General features: G+C 54.9%; 1 protein-coding gene across 3 annotated transcripts in view; it reads left to right on the top strand.

Moving 5' to 3' along the window:
- skd (mediator complex subunit skuld) overlaps positions 1-15980 on the top strand; it is a 122061-nt gene that overhangs the window by 37708 nt on the left and 68373 nt on the right. For all 3 annotated transcript variants that reach the window (XM_037433042.2, XM_037433036.2, XM_037433029.2), the window contains exon 2: positions 4087-4321. In XM_037433042.2, coding sequence (XP_037288939.1) covers positions 4087-4321 — 235 coding nt within the window. The remainder of the gene's footprint in view (positions 1-4086; positions 4322-15980) is intronic.

Below are 15980 nucleotides of genomic sequence, written 5' to 3'. Positions count from 1 at the left end.
CGGGCGGCGCCAGAGCAGCAGCAGCACCATCCGTGTGAATGGATGGGCGAGAGAGAGAGGCCTGGCTGCTGCTGCTGCCGTGCGCGGCCGGGCAATCGATGAGTGGCTGTGACACGGCCGCACGTGTTTTGGGCTCTGGTGCCATGGAGCCCCGAGGCTCCGCCGGTGCCGCTTTGCTATACCGCTTCTCCCCTTCCTCGATCAGATTAGCAGCTGCCGGGGTCCTCCCCGACGCCGAACGCAAAAGCCGGCGGCGCGTGGCGTTATGTCGCCTGGCAGTTGACAGCGCGCTCGCTTGTTGTCCTCGAGCGCTGCTGCGTCGGGTCGTGAACCGAGGTCGGAGCCGGGGCTGATCTCGCCTCTTCCTCTTCGGAGTCTGATTAACTCACCGACCATGGCCGGAACAGTCTCGTCGCATTTTCGGCTGTTCGTCCGCGCGTTTCGATTGACTGAAGTGTGATCGTCGTTAGCGAGATTCACAAAAAGCGTGGGGTAAAGGATTACAGAGCGGATTTCGGCGTTTCTTGGTTAAATGCGTGCAACGATATGATATATCTCAAGCAGAGACGGATGAGGAAGAAAGACTCTATACGGGAGTAGCGCTGATCCCGCCGTGTCCTTACGTCCGTAGCGCTACCATATCTCTCGAGGTGGAGGAAACGCCACGAACGCTACTACTCGTGGGGGATTGCGGTGCGCGTGACGATCACCGAGGTGCCTGCCACCTGTGTACGCGTATATATCCCTACGCCCGGCTTGTCGCACGCGGTGCGATAGTTCAGACCATGGATCGACGCGGTCTCCACACGCTCGTTGCGCTGTAGCGGATGCTGCGTTTGGCGTTATTTTCGCTCTAACACGTCTCGGCAGGCAGCCCGTTTAATTACGAGCAGGGGCCTCGTGGGACCCTTATCTAGCTACTCTATTTTTGACTCTTCGACTGGCGTAACGGACCTTCGTCTCTGGCGAATGTTTTTTTTTTTTTTTTTTGCGATTGGGTGGGGGGTTCAGCAATGGAATCCTGAGATACCATGCGCAGCATTTTTATTTCCAAGTATTCTTTTCCCACTGAAAATTAATGGTAGCGCGCTCATTATTATGCAATCTATATACGATTCATCTAACCAACGCCTTTGGAGCAACGCCTATGCCGGTTTGTTTGTAAAAACAACAGCCACCCTCGTTAAGTGTATGTTTGTCATTCGATTATAAAATTATCGGAGCTCCGACGTTCAAATTACTTTGCAACGCCAAGTTCGGCCGCTTCGCGCTCCATGTCATAACTGGCCCACATAGGGAAATTTCGCAAGAAGACGGGCTGCGTCAGAACTAAACCTCGCACGTTTTAGCGCCCGTGTGTTCACTGGTAAGTGACCATGCAGACAGGCTACGACTTGGGGCTACAACTTGCCGTTAAAGCTTTATGGGGCATTGAGCGTTTTTGAATTATTCGTGAATTGGTGCGTAACTACGTCTTCGCTTTAGTCGTATTAGGCAACAGAGACCACGAGACGAGTGAGCTCGCAAGGGCGCGGCCTTAGAGACTCACGCCAGGGTCGACCTTACCGGGACCAGTTTGGCCTGCAGGGGAAGGCTGCCGCCATGAAGGGAGGGAAGGGGGAATACGCGCCTGTAGAGCGGGACGGTGCCGCGCCGTGATCGCGGGCTGGGATAGAGAGTGCGATTGCAGATTGGCTTCTCTGTTGCGCGGCTTCCGGGCATCGATTGTTGCGTACGATAGAGGTGCCGGGAGCACGATTAAACGGAAAAGCAAGGGCAGGGCCGATTAGAAGAACCCGATGAGTCCCTCGCTCTCTTCAAACGTCTTGGCTTGGACTATCACGGATTTGTCGGCGCGGGCTGACTGTCCTGGTCTTACTTGAGCCTCTGTGGCCAACGAGATAGATTCATAAGGAAAAGTAAAAAAAAAACGAAAGAAGTTACCTAAATTATATCTGAGTTATAACCAAAATATTATTTCATCATTCACTTTTAACTTTTTTTTTACTGCTTGAAATGTACAGTTTTGTAAAGTATTGTATTTACACAGCTGAAATACTGGTACAGCGATACCGTAAGCGCAAACTGTTGCCTAAGTTCAACCTTTTTTCTTTTTCGTCCAACAGGCGTCAAACGCAGCGTATACACACGTGTATCATGAGGTGCATATGTAATATGGCGGACAGATAAGCGATGGTGCGACGCAGCGCACAAGATCTGAGAAACGTAACGGAATGCGGCAGAGGTACCATCTGCCGACGAAATCGAGAAGTTCGCGGGTGTACAATGGAATCGGCTCGCACGAGATGGTGTTAATTCGAGATCATTGGGAGACGCCTTCGTTCTGCAGTGGACTAAAGCAGGCTGAGAATGGTGGGGGTGATGACGTAACTATAGAGATGGGGAATTAGTCTAGCACTTCCCTGTACGAAAACGTTGATGTAATTCTCAGCTCCTTGCTACCGAAATACTGGCACTGTCGGCATCTCGGCTTATGCTTGTCGCATACGGAGTTGATGATGACGCGGCACGTTATACGCACTCTGATGGGAAGTGGGTCTATCAGGGCCAAGTGGGGAACGCCGTGCTCACTATGGATAGAGTGTATACAAGTGCGACGCTCGTCGGAAGAAGGATAACGGAGCCGCAACGCCCTGTCGTCGACTGGGTGTTCACAGCTTCCCTCCCAGGTCGACGTCGTCTTGTTGCCGTGTTTAATTAAAGCGGTTCTCACCGTCGCGCTCTCTCTCTCTAATTGCATTTCCGCCACCCCGGCCCCTAGTCTCCGATGGATGACTTTGCTGCTGAAGCGGATCGATGGCTGCTGCCGCCGCAGTTGGGCAGGCTCCGACCCCTATCCGATCGATGCGCAGCAACAGACCCCGACGGCTTTTTTTCCTCGAGGACGCCTGATCCGTCGCCGCCCTCTCCGCTCTCATCAATCCTTTTTATTCATGTTTCGTGGCTCCGAAACTGGCTTCATTCAAATGCATCTCCCCCTTTCCACATCCTTCACTTAGTCCGCCGTCGTTTGTCCGTCAAGTAAAGCGTGGTACGGTGACTCGACAATCACGTCGATGATCACTTGCGCCGCGTTTAGCCGGAACTTGAGCTGGTAATGCGGCGGTGAAGGGGTCATCTTCGCTTCACTTTCGGTCTCGATGCAATTGAAGGCCATTTTGTTGGTGGTAGCGTGGATGAAGGGTGATTTAAGTTAATCGTCTGCTAATTTAACTGCAAGAAATTGGTTCCGAGCAGCGGTCGCGTCATGGATTTTCATTTAAACATTATTCATCGTTAATTCATATCCTAGTCTTCTCTAATTTGTCTTCCGCTCAGTCGCCGAGAGAAACATTTTTTTTTTCTCGGAAAAACGTATAGAGGTCGCCTTGAGACGTTGAGGCAATAGTCCTCTGACCTGATCAGATGGAGTATGACATAACGTATATGTAGCGCTCTTTTATGTATGCGTTCGTGTACAAAGGCCTCGTTAGCAGCTTCGAGTGTGGTCCCGTGTTGACCGAAAATCTGCGGATCACGATGGGCCACTTCAGTCTTCTACAGCCATGCAGATGGATCTTTTTACTCACCGTCAACCACCTGTTGTCAGTCGGCGTTATTGAAAAAAGTCAGTCGGTTATTCTCAGTCACATGGGGCCCCTTTCTTTTCTTTCACGTTTGGAGCAATTAATAACACGCGTTGACAGTGCGCTTTTCATTGTGTGGGTTTCACGTTGCTAGAACGACTGTGGAGCATTAGTCCGACAAACACATTTGGCTTGTGGCTTTTTACGTGCGTGTTCCGAATACTGTAACAGTGGCGACGTATACAAGCAGTAGAAATACGCTCGAGTAATTTCACACGAATCAAATTTAGGCGCTGTCGTATTCCAGCTGCTTCTGCACACGCACGTACGAAAAACTGGCGTTGTAACGTTCAACTCGATTCTCATCACGCGGCGACGTGTGAGTAATATCCACTGGCGAAAAATAAACGCAATAGAACTGTTTGTTGGTAATTGTTATTTATCTCAGGAAGAAAAAAATGTTCACAAGTGGCTTTTTTTTTTTCCTCTTTCCTCGCAGGCGGACTTGTGTGGCCTCAAATGGCGTCGTTTGAGCACCGAACACCCGTCGCCCGGTGGCGTGGAACCACTGTCCGAGCCCGTGCTGTGGTCCTTCGCCAAGTGCCTCGCGGCCGACCTGCTGTGTGTCTGGCGCAGGGTGGCGCGGCCCGAGCACCAGCACCGGCGCGAGCTCTGGCTCTTCTGGTACGGCGAAGAGCCGGACCTGAGCGGCCTCGTCTCGCCGGAGCTGAGCGGTGAGTCCCCTCCTTCGTTTCAAAAGACCTGACGTGTCCTGTACAGCGCGTGGCTTGTAGACTCGGTAGTCGCGCCCCCCTTCCTATGGAGAGAGAGGGAGGGCGTAGCTTCGTGTTACCACTCGCCTTCTCTCTTAGTGGGGAAAGGGTGCTCGGCGCAGAATTTACGCGCCACGCGCTGCGTCGCGTACGTGTGGGCAGGCCTTTATGTAGTGCATAACGCGCTGCGTGTGACGTTTGCGAACGCGAACGGGAGTCGCGGCGCCGCTAGTTCATCGACCGGAAAACGGTGATACTGTTCAGTTCGACGGGCGCATTCAAGGAAAGAATATCGGTTTTAGGGAGCTGGGCTCATCCATGTCATGCGAGTGTAATCCCCTTCAAAGCAAGCTGGTGAACTAATATATTGAGCCCGACGTTTAGACGAGAGACGATATGATAGTAGTGGAAACAAGGGGCGCAGACTCTCAACTGAAGTTTATCTGACAAACGAAATGCTAAAGAAGAAAAAGTTTGGGATTTGGCTCAGTGCAACTTGCCGCGCGCTGTCTCTACGCACCGTCCCGGTCCAGTCGCGCCTTAGGCTCGATATTTTTGACTCCTGCGATAATTCATCGGTGTGGCTTTCGAACTTGTTGAACATAAGAAAAAAACAGGTTTGTAGGTATTTGTACCAATAAAAAAAGCGAGCAGCTAAAACGATAAGACGTGGCAAAGTCGGAAGATGTGGTTCCTATTCTCTATCTTCATGTTTCGCAATATTATGTGTCGTCACTGTGCCACGGTGTCTTAACTGTGTTAGGTTCTGCTTGTGCCTTTTTTAAGCATTTTCTGGCACTTTTTCTTCCTGCTGCTTTTCTTCGATACCTACAACTGGAAATGTCTAGTGCGACATAAACGTAAGGGCCAGGGGCTACAATGTTGTGAAGCGCAGCCTTAAAAATGGCGCATCGAACCAATAGTGCGGTGTTTTCTTTTTGGGGCGCCGGGCGAAGAGTCACTCTCGTGATACCAGCCGTCCACCACGACACGAAAAGGCATCGAACTCGGCCAAGGTCATCGCGCTCTCGGAGGAACGCGACGCGTCTTGCGCCGTGTGTCGAAAGAGAGCCCCACTCCTGCGGCCTGGCGAAACCCGGCTGCAGTGCGCGCGCAAAGCATTCCGCCATCCGCGCGTATACTGTTGAGAAACGGCGGACCGATCCCACCGAAGCCACCACTGTTGCGAAAGACGGCGACGCCGACGCGGTCCCGGAGGCGCCACTGCTTTCAACTCCGCCGGGAGGGTCACCAGCCGTTTGGTAGCGTATGTTTCTCAGCTCGCGACTGCTTCTGCGCCGAGCCGATAAGACGAGCGGACGAGACGACGGTGAGTTAAACAAGGTTTATGTACAGCATATATACAGAGGCGTTACAATTTCGGCACTGGGGCCGACAGAGACTCGAAGAGCCGAGCTCCTCTCTCTAATACATAGGTCAGCCTTTCGCCTAAAACCGCTGACTCACACACATGTCGGCACTCCGACACGGGGACGCCTCTCACATAGGACCGCCGATCGCGACGCGCCGCAGGGCTTCTTTTATTTACACCGGGTCCACCCAAAATGTCCAATCAGAAACGCCGCCGGTCGTCCGGGCAGATTCCGCCAATGGGGGTCGCCGCGCCATGCGTCAGACCACCAGGCACGAGAACGCCGGCTCGCTGTCACGTGCGCCGATGACTCAATGCACGTGGGCGAGAGAGGCGCCGCGCGTGTTCACGCCGTTGAGATGTTCGCGTCGGGCAGACGGCGGGCTGGCCTTGACCCAGATTGCCTTTTTCAGAGGCACGGTCGTTTGACGAGGACTCGCTGGCATAACAGCACCCCCGCCGCCAGACAATGCACCGGAAAGACGAGCTGCTTCCACGGGGCTCGGATGTCAGGTGCGCTCGTTCGCCTGGTCCCTCCAGGTTCGCCTCCAGGGCCATGGGGAGAATACAGCTCCAGACTGGTCCGGGAACACATCCCATTTTTGACGACGGATCCCAGCTCCACTGGCTTGTCGCCACAACTTGCTGACCAGCTTCACTCGTCTCTTCTGACCATCTTCGGGTTCAGCACTTGTCGATGGTTCTGCAACTTGCTAAGAACGGTTCGACAACAGACAACACACGACACAAGCAAGTGCCCTCGGTCACCCGACAGAACACCAGACAAAGTATAGTACAACATATACCTATCTACGTGTCTATCGGAATTTTGTTCCCTCTACATCAAGAGGCACATGTGGGACAAAAGACCCCTAAAATGACAACTCAATTTTTTTTTCCACGTACAACAACGTAACGGATTAGAATACCACATAAAGTTGGCCCCTTGAGATCACTCTGAACGAGAGCGCTCAGCCCAGGTCGTGATGAGGTCAAAATTTTGCCCCGAATCGCCAGCCAGAAACCGAAAGGTTGAGAAGTTACTAGCTGGAACGCACTGCTCAATGCACCTGCATTAGCGTTTACCTTTTCTTTTTTTTTTCCTTTAGCGAACGTCAAAGTTGCGCTGTGGAGCAACATGCCCCACTTCAGTAACTGGCCACTTTTAGGCGACGATACCTATGCGGCACCAAGAGCGGCTCACACTTGCGACGTTGCACAGGGGAACAACGATACGACTTGCTACTGATTGACTCCTCACCGCTTAGCTCGATATCGTGTTCGATCACCGTCGTGTCTCCGGGACGGTCCGACAACACATACCCAAACTCGGAAACAATCTTTCTCAGGTCCTCTTTCTCAGGTCCTCCTTCACTTACGCTAGGCTCTAGGTTTATCTGCTCCCGGATTACTTTCGATCCCCCTTCAATTACCTCACTAGAACTCAAAATTTCTGCTTCCTCTTCCTCTGAAGCCTTCAACAGCTGATTTACGACCGCTTGATGTTGAACATTGGGTTTCATCAAGTTGTAAATTTTGTTCTGCCGCCTTCCTACTTGCACCTCATAATTTGTATCGCAAGGCTTCGATAATACTGTGGCGGGCCCTTCCCAATCAACCTCAAGCTTGTTCCTTTTGGGTGGCTGCCGCCGCATTACCTGATTATCAACTTCAAAAGCGCGCTTCTTCCCCGATTTCTCGTAGTGCTCCTTCGACAGCACTTTTGCCGCGTTTTTCTGGCTTTCCACGAGCGCTTCAATTTGGCTTTCCACTAGCGCTTCAATCGAGAGATCCTCACGCTGCCCTCGAATGAGCGTCTCTCGATCAACTCTCGGCAGCTCGCTCCCACTTTCCGCTACAGGCGAGAGCGTTGCAACCCTCTCGCTCTGACTCAATGGCGCCACGTCGTCTCCCCCAGCGCATACCGCGCCGGCCGCTCCCGCGACGGGCCGCTCGCGTGACTGCTCACATGACTCATGCGGAAAATTTCCTTTCTGGGGTGCCGTCGACCCGCCGACAAGGTCACTTGAGAGTTCACCGCATGGAACCAAGTCAAGCTTCCGCGAAAGCTTTCGCGCTTGCGATCGCGTGGGAGCCATGCACGCTAAGTTGGGGAAGAACGATTTGCCCTGCTCTTTGAGAAGCTGCTCCGAGTTGTTGGAGAAAAGATAAGAAAAACGACCATTCAGCGCGGCAGACACAGCCGCTTCGGTGCAAAGCTTACCGAACGGGCCTTCAATGACAACGGTGGCGATTGGTAAGCGAACACTCTGCACCTCGGCGACTTGCCTGATCCACGCGCATTCTCCTGTGAAGTCATCCGGAGACACCAATGAAGGATGGACAACGTCCATGGTTGCCGCTGAGTCTCTAAGTGCTCGGCACGTTTTCTCATTGACCCTAATTTCTTGGAGATACGGCTCCAACAACCGCATGTTTTTTTCTGATTCTCGGATCGTTGCGAAGGCAAACTTTTCCTGACAGTTTCTCGCGATGTGCCCTTCCTTTTTACAGTTGTAGCAGATTAGCGGCTTCCGTTTGTTTTCCGGTTCTAATGCCTGTGTGGTAGAAACCTCACTCGATTTCTCCGCTTCTGTTTGCCCTTCCCCTACACTGTCCTTCGTAAGAGACGGGTCCTTCTTGAAATTACGGTGCGGAGCGGGTTTCCGTTGATCAGGTTTCTTTGAAAAGCCCTCTTTTCTTTCATCCTTTTCAACGCGCACTGCCCTGCTATGCAACTTTCGGCGAGTATAATACTCCTCAGCTAACTCTGCTGCCTTGTTTAACTGTACTTCACCAAGTTTGTCCTGCAGCCAAAGTTTAACATCCTCCTCGATGCAGCGGTAGAATTGCTCCAATGCAACGCATTCCACCACTTTATCGCGGTCGTCATAAACACCTTCGCCCTTGAGCCATTCGATCAAATCGGCTTTAAGACGAAACGCGAAGTCAACGTGTGACTCATTCCCCTTTTTAGCATACCGGAACCTTTGCCTGAAAGCCTCGGGTGACAACTTATAACGTCTCAAGAGCACTTCCTTAACCTCGTCATAGCTCTCAAACGCTTCCCTCGACAAGCAAGTTATCGCGTCGGACACTTCGCCGGGAAGAAGAGCTAGCAGGTTCCGCGCCCAAAGAGACTGCTCCAAAGCATTTCGCTCACAGACGTGTTCAAACTTGACGAGATACTTCGCCATGTCCTCGCCCGCTACGAACGGTGGCAGTTGATCCCGAATTCTAATACCGCTGACCTGAATCGTCGGAGAAGCTGCGCTAGGCGCCTGCGAACACTGTAGGATTGCCAATTCTATTCGTTTCATCTCGAGGCGCTCCTGTCTCTCGGCCTCCTCGCGACGTTCGCGCCTTTCAGCTTCTTCGCGAGCTTCGCGCCTTTCAGCTTCTTCGCGAGCTTCGCGCCTTTCAGCCTCCTCACGTTCGCGAGCTTCTCGCCTTTCAGCCTCCTCGCGGCGTGCTTTGATCTCCACCCAGGCCTCATCGACTTCCTCAGCCGACACTCCCTCATCCTTCATGATCTCAAGGATCGCTTGCTTTCGTTTCGCACGGCCCAAAGTAATGCCGAGTTCCTCACAAATTTCGATGAGTTCCTTCACTTTAAGGTTCTCCATCGTTCACACTAGCCTCTTGCTGTTTGCCCCTGTTAACAATTTACTTGCCGTACCCACTATAAGTCAACTAGCAAGACGCGCAAGCAACTTTTCACTCTCCCGTGTTTACCCCCTCCGCATTAACTTTGGTTTCAAAGCACTTCGACTTTGCTTGAAACGATCAAAGCTCACTCTAATGCTTCACACAGCCCTTCTCTAAACTACTACAACCTGAGCTAGAGTAGTCTGGTGAACTGAGGGGAAAACATCAGGCACTCACCGCATCGATGTCGCTGACGCCGGCCGATCCCACCGCTGCCACCACTGTTGAGAAACGGCGGACCGATCCCACCGAAGCCACCACTGTTGCGAAAGACGGCGACGCCGACGCGGTCCCGGAGGCGCCACTGCTTTCAACTCCGCCGGGAGGGTCACCAGCCGTTTGGTAGCGTATGTTTCTCAGCTCGCGACTGCTTCTGCGCCGAGCCGATAAGACGAGCGGACGAGACGACGGTGAGTTAAACAAGGTTTATGTACAGCATATATACAGAGGCGTTACAATTTCGGCACTGGGGCCGACAGAGACTCGAAGAGCCGAGCTCCTCTCTCTAATACATAGGTCAGCCTTTCGCCTAAAACCGCTGACTCACACACATGTCGGCACTCCGACACGGGGACGCCTCTCACATAGGACCGCCGATCGCGACGCGCCGCAGGGCTTCTTTTATTTACACCGGGTCCACCCAAAATGTCCAATCAGAAACGCCGCCGGTCGTCCGGGCAGATTCCGCCAATGGGGGTCGCCGCGCCATGCGTCAGACCACCAGGCACGAGAACGCCGGCTCGCTGTCACGTGCGCCGATGACTCAATGCACGTGGGCGAGAGAGGCGCCGCGCGTGTTCACGCCGTTGAGATGTTCGCGTCGGGCAGACGGCGGGCTGGCCTTGACCCAGATTGCCTTTTTCAGAGGCACGGTCGTTTGACGAGGACTCGCTGGCATAACAATACTAATATGCGTGCACCGGTACCGCGCAGCAACGTACGTTCGTCTGGACCTTGGCACGGATCGTCATTGGTCTGGCGAGGTTGTCGGAGCCTCCGTAACGGCGGCGTTTGCGGCGACCCAGTCGCGTCAGTCAGTCGACTGGTGGTGAGTTGGGAACCGGCAGGGACCGGTGTGACCAGGCGTTGGTGTGACCACTCGTAGTGGGTCGTTGCTTTGAGTGCACAGCTGGCTGAAGAAAGCGTCAGTGTTTTCGAAGTGTCATCTGGGAGTGAAAAAATTCACAGCATATCCATCCACGGAGGGAATGATCATGAGTGGGACGAAGCGTCCGTCCGCCCGCCTGTCCGTCCGTCCATCCATCTAGTGAACACTCCAAGTACCGCCATCTCGCATTTTTTCATCGTATATTCGTTATATACAAGTACCGACATCAAGCGGACATTCTAAGGACTAAACGAGAGGTGGCTACTACTACAAACACGGGACGCACGACCCATGGCGTAAGGAGCTCCGCCCTTAAAATATACGTTGGGCGGCACCTCATATACACTGGTGACTACAGTGTTACGTTAGGGGCCCAGTACTTGAAGCGCATAATACACGCTAACATACGTAGTGAGTGGTAACGCGACACCGGTACTGCAAACTATCATGTTTAATGACGCTAGTTACGGCGAAAGTGGCATGCGACACTGGTACAGCAAGCCATCCTATTTATTGATGACGCTAGTTACGAGTGAAGTGGTACGCGACACCGGTACAGAAAGCCATCCTCTGTAATTATCGCGCTAGTTGCAAGAAAGCGTAAATTTTTTTGACGATAGTTATAGCGCGAGAACAGAACGACGACGATGGGACAAGCACACTTCGTGGTTCTGTTCCCGCGTTATGACTATCGTGTCATACCAACTAGCCCAAACGGCCACACTTCTAAGTAAATTTTCTTCATTCTGTTCTCATTGGCGTTTGTTGTTAGTGGTGGAATTGAAATATCTTGTGAAAATTTATTGTTTTTTGCTCATTGCGGATTGTCCGAAGGATCGGTGCAATGATAACTCTCTAGCCAAAAAAAGAAAAAGAATTCTCATTCGGGACACGCGCTGATTCACGGGAATAAGTAGCTGTGAGCGTGCGTGTCAGGTCAGCGCGCGATGTGTACCGTCAGCGAGGCGCCCAGTCTCGCGCGCACCTATCCTGGACGACGAGCGTGGAAGTCGAGCAGAAAGGAGCGCGCTCACCCAAGAAGCGCGCATCGCCGGGAGCAGCCCGACGCGACGAGTTGACGTCGCGTGACGGGCACGCGTGCCGCCGGCCGCTCTCGGAAGCCGCTCGACGGCTGTGCACGCTCTCTCTCAAGCCTCTCTCACCCCTTCCCCCACTCCTCGCGCTTACGAGTTGCAACCGGCCTTGGGGCGCGCCTCTCGCTTCCTCGGCGGCGAATCTCTCGGTGCGCAGGACGACGCCGTTGTTGGCACACCGCGCAAGCCGCGGTGTGTGTGTCTCCGTGCTCTTATCTGTTCTGTTTCTCGCCCTACCCCATCTCTTCCTTGTTTTCGTTTTCTTGGCCGCTTTGGCGTCATTTGTGGCGTAACTTAAACGCCTCCGCAATCGTCGTCGCTCAGTTTGGTCTCTGCAACCGCGAAACGGCTGTTTTTTTTCTCACCGCGTTCGTGAAAACGGGGCTCGTTTGAAAGATCCCCGGGTGACAGTTCTCGATTTCACTCGTCGACCACCTCATTACTGGAGCAAAACGGAAAGCTCCGCAGCGTCTTTCCGCGCAGGTGCTTTTAATTGCCCACTTTTCCTCCTTCGCTCACCGTGCGCTCTGTCCGCCCGCTCGCGTGGATCTTGTCTCGGACCACGCAGCAGGCGCGGGCCACAGAACACCTACCAGCGTGCTCGTTGGTGCCGTCCTCGCTCGTTTTCCCCTCCCCGTGCCGCCACGCACGAGAGCCGGGTTGTCGCGCGACCTACTTCTCGCTGCTCTCAGCGCCGGTGGGCTTCCGTCTGGGCTGCCAAAATAACGCGGCCACGTTTGCCCTTATGCCGGTGCTGTCCCGCGCTGATGCCGACTGCCGCCGAGTTTATGCGCGCGTGTGTGTACCACCACCGGCAGCCTCCCTCGTTGGGGGAGTCGGTTGCACACCTGGCCCTCCTCTTTGCGGCCCCTCTTCCCCCTTGCCTGCTCGCGCATCCTTTCTATTCCGGACCGCGGGGGTCGTCGGGCGTGGTGTATTGACCGGTCGGCCCGACGACTGCGATGGAAAAGAAGGAATGAACCGAGCGGGGCTGACTCTCGACCTCTCCTAGCCGCCATCTCCTCAACCGGCTTCTTTCTGTCGGAGGAAAGCACGGGCGCCGCCAGACTGCGGATTGAGAGGAGGGAATGTGGCTTCGGTGTCTCGTCAATTGCGTGCATAGCTGACGAAAGGCAGCGTCTGTGTGTGTTGCACGTGCGCAGCTCGTAAAGCATTTCGCGAGCTTATCCTAAGGTGGCAGAGAAGGCCTGCAGCGAGTATATTGAACGTCCCTTGCCTCCTGCTAGCAGCCACTGTTCTTTGGGACTGCATGAACGGAGCTGTCTTATCTCCCCCACACTTGCGAGCAAAACGTGTTGCAGGGTAACGAGAAACGAAGATGAGAAGGAAGGTGGGCTGGTGCGTAGCCCTAAACCAACCAGCCCAAGTGGCCTTCATTATTCAGTTTGGTGATCTCAAGCCGTGCTCGCTGAGTTGGGATCTGCCGGGCTTGAAGAGCCCCCTCTCGTACGTGGTTGTGGTGCTCGAGTTTTCGGCATTTGGGAGGGGCGCTGCCGGTTCCGGCTCGTAGAGAGGCGCTCCGTTACGTTCGAGCAGCGTCGTCGGTAGGTGGAAACCCCCCTGCTGTCGGGGCAGTGCACGGAATCATTGAGAGCGGAGATAGAACGAGCTCCCGGTAGGAGAGGGATGTAGAGCGGGCGGGATCAGGTAAGGGCGCGCGTGAGCCGGCGGTCTCATCCTCGGCTTTTGTCAGGCTAGTCGCCCCCCCCCCCCTCCCCTTGACGGGGAGGCGATTCCTCCCGACCGGAAACGGGCCACTTTCTCCCCGCGATCCGTTCGCCGTTGTGTGTGTGTGCCCTAGGAATGCCGCCGTTCTTTCCCCCGTGGTGGTTGGTCGGAGTCCTCGTGTCTGCGCTCACGTAGTCTTTGCTGCGGGTTCGACACTTTCGGCACGGCACTTCGACATTGTGCTTCAAGTTCGCCGATTTATACGAAATTATGCATTGCTTTGCGGTACTGCGAAGCGTGAGCTTATTGGTAACGGGGTAACGCAATGCAGGTGTGATATTCGCTCATTTCTGCTGCAGCAAGCGATGCCGAATGTAGTGCAATAGCTTGGCAGCTCTTGCCTCGAGGGTTTTTTTTTACCCTGTAGGAGAGAGAGAATATGATATTGACCCGCTGTTTTGCAGTCGCTGAACGCCATAACTCTACCTACATCTGCTTACAGCTATATTAGAGGTGTATACATTCTGCTTATCGTAAAGTTATGAGGACATGCCCCCGGTACACAGCGGCCGTGTTGCCCTTCCAGTGGCGCAGCGTCACGCTCCTCGGTTGTAGTACAAGGAGTGTGTTACCCCCCCCCCCCCCCCTTTTTTTTTGTTGTTGTTGCAAAAAGGGGCGGTGGGCCCCCGCGGCCTTCTCCTCGCCGTCCTGGCTCCTCAGGTCTTGTCTTTCGGCGCCGCTGGGGAATCCCCTCCCCCTCCCTTTCCGCGGAGCCAGTCGCCCGGCTGAGTTCATTGAGCCGGCCCGGTCTTCCTGAGGGGGCGAACTGGTGCTTTTCGGTGTGAGCCTCCTCTCCACCATCCGCGCCCGTTTCGGCCGTGTGGTCGCACTGGCGACAGGACCGATCGCCGAGCAGCACTCCTCCTCCGGGGAAGGGTGTCCGCGACGTCGCCCTGTCCCCTGCTGTGGTGGTCGAGGCGTCGTTGAAACCGTCGCCAGGTTGTGCAGCAGGTTCGTTCCCTGGGCCCCCTCCCCCGTTCTGGACGTCTCTTCGCGCGACGCCGCTGCCTTGGAAGGGCAGTGACCCAGTGGGCACGATCGCGGTTGATATACTCCTCCACCCGTGGCACGCGTCGACCTGGTTGTTTGTGCGTCTCTCTACCGTACTTGGACGAGGTTTCGGCGGGGACGACCCCCAACCTCGTCTGTTTGGCACGCAGTGCAGGCACGCGCGGTGGCAGCGAATGACATTTATTTCTCGATGATGAAGTTCTGGCCACCCGGGTGCTGAGGCAGCCTTCGAGGGTCTTGCGGCCCCCTGTGTGGAGTCGCGAGCTTGCCGAGGTCAGAGTGGACCAAACTGGCGAAAAAAAAAGATCAGTAGGGGGAGGGTGGCGACATCAGCTCCCGCGGCGCGCGGTCTACGCCCGGCGGCCGCGTGCGGGCTCGTTGGGGTGAACGCACCGGAGCGAGCCTCGCCGGCGGTCTCGCCCCACTGGCGCAAACGGGACCGCGCGTACGCTGTTTCTTTTATTTTTTCTCTTGCCCGGTCGTCAACCCGGCGGCCGCCTTTCCTTTTCGCTCGCCTATGAAAGGAACGGTGGTGCATGGCGTTTTCTCCTGAAGTGGGTCGGGCCCCGCGCAACACTCGTCTCCCGGTAGATGCGCGCCAGGCGGTATGTTTCATACCGCAGACGAGTGACATTGGCCTGCTCCCGTTTAGGGGGTAGAGAGAGAGAGAGAGTGCGTGAGCAGTCCTTTCAAGAAGCGGACTGACCCCTTGGATCAAACTTGCCGGTATTTTTCAGAAATACTTTCAATCGAGGAAGAAAATTCCGTCGCTCATGGCAATAAACCCAAGCCGTCTAATCGGCTGCGCTCCATTTCGAGGCCTCTGCGACGCCCCCGGGGACGGGCAGGGTTTCCCTTCGAACGACGCGGGCGTGGCGACAAGCCTCGCCGTGTCGCCACGCGTGATCGAAGTCACTCGCTCGCCTCGAAATTTAATCGATCTCTATTACCCTATCGCGCGCTCGCGTCGATGAGAGGAATTTCCGCTGGCCGACGCGTCCTCGACGTAATTGAACGCTCGCTCGTGTATGCATACATTTGCAAGGCTGGAGGCGTCGTGTTTCACTGTTAGCGTCGCTTTGCCGTTCACCGAGTGCGGTACTGCTCCCGATCGTAGCCGAGGCGTAGAATGGGGGGGGGGGGGGGGGGTGAAGCCGTCGGCGGGACAGAGAGAAGAACCACGCGCGCATTGGTTGACCAAGAGGAGGCGTCGGGTTGACCCACATGCGGGGGTCCGCTCGTGCAAGCGCGCGAGGGGAAAGGAGGGCTGGCAAGGTCGCGCGCACAGGTATGTTTTGAAAACGATCGTCGTGAAATTCCGCTCGCACGATGCGCATCAGTCAGGAGCGGCGCAAATAGAGGCCCCGTGTTCGAGGGACCCCGACCAGTCGATTGCGCGGCAGTTTCCGCTCACGTTCAAACCCCCCCTCGCACACACACACAACAGATTTACCCGCCCGGTGTCGCTGTTGGCGCGCACGCGTGGTGCGTTCGCTCGGCCGCGATGGTGCTTCGGTAACCGTGACGTCGCCCAAATGCAGCACGGGCCAACTTGCCAAAGCGGGGAGGGTGGGTGGC

Source organism: Rhipicephalus microplus, chromosome 3, assembly GCF_043290135.1.
Source record: "Rhipicephalus microplus isolate Deutch F79 chromosome 3, USDA_Rmic, whole genome shotgun sequence".
NCBI lineage: Eukaryota > Metazoa > Arthropoda > Arachnida > Ixodida > Ixodidae > Rhipicephalus > Rhipicephalus microplus.
The sequence above is the reverse complement of the archived record's forward strand: the minus strand, read 5'-3'. Positions and strand labels throughout refer to the sequence as shown.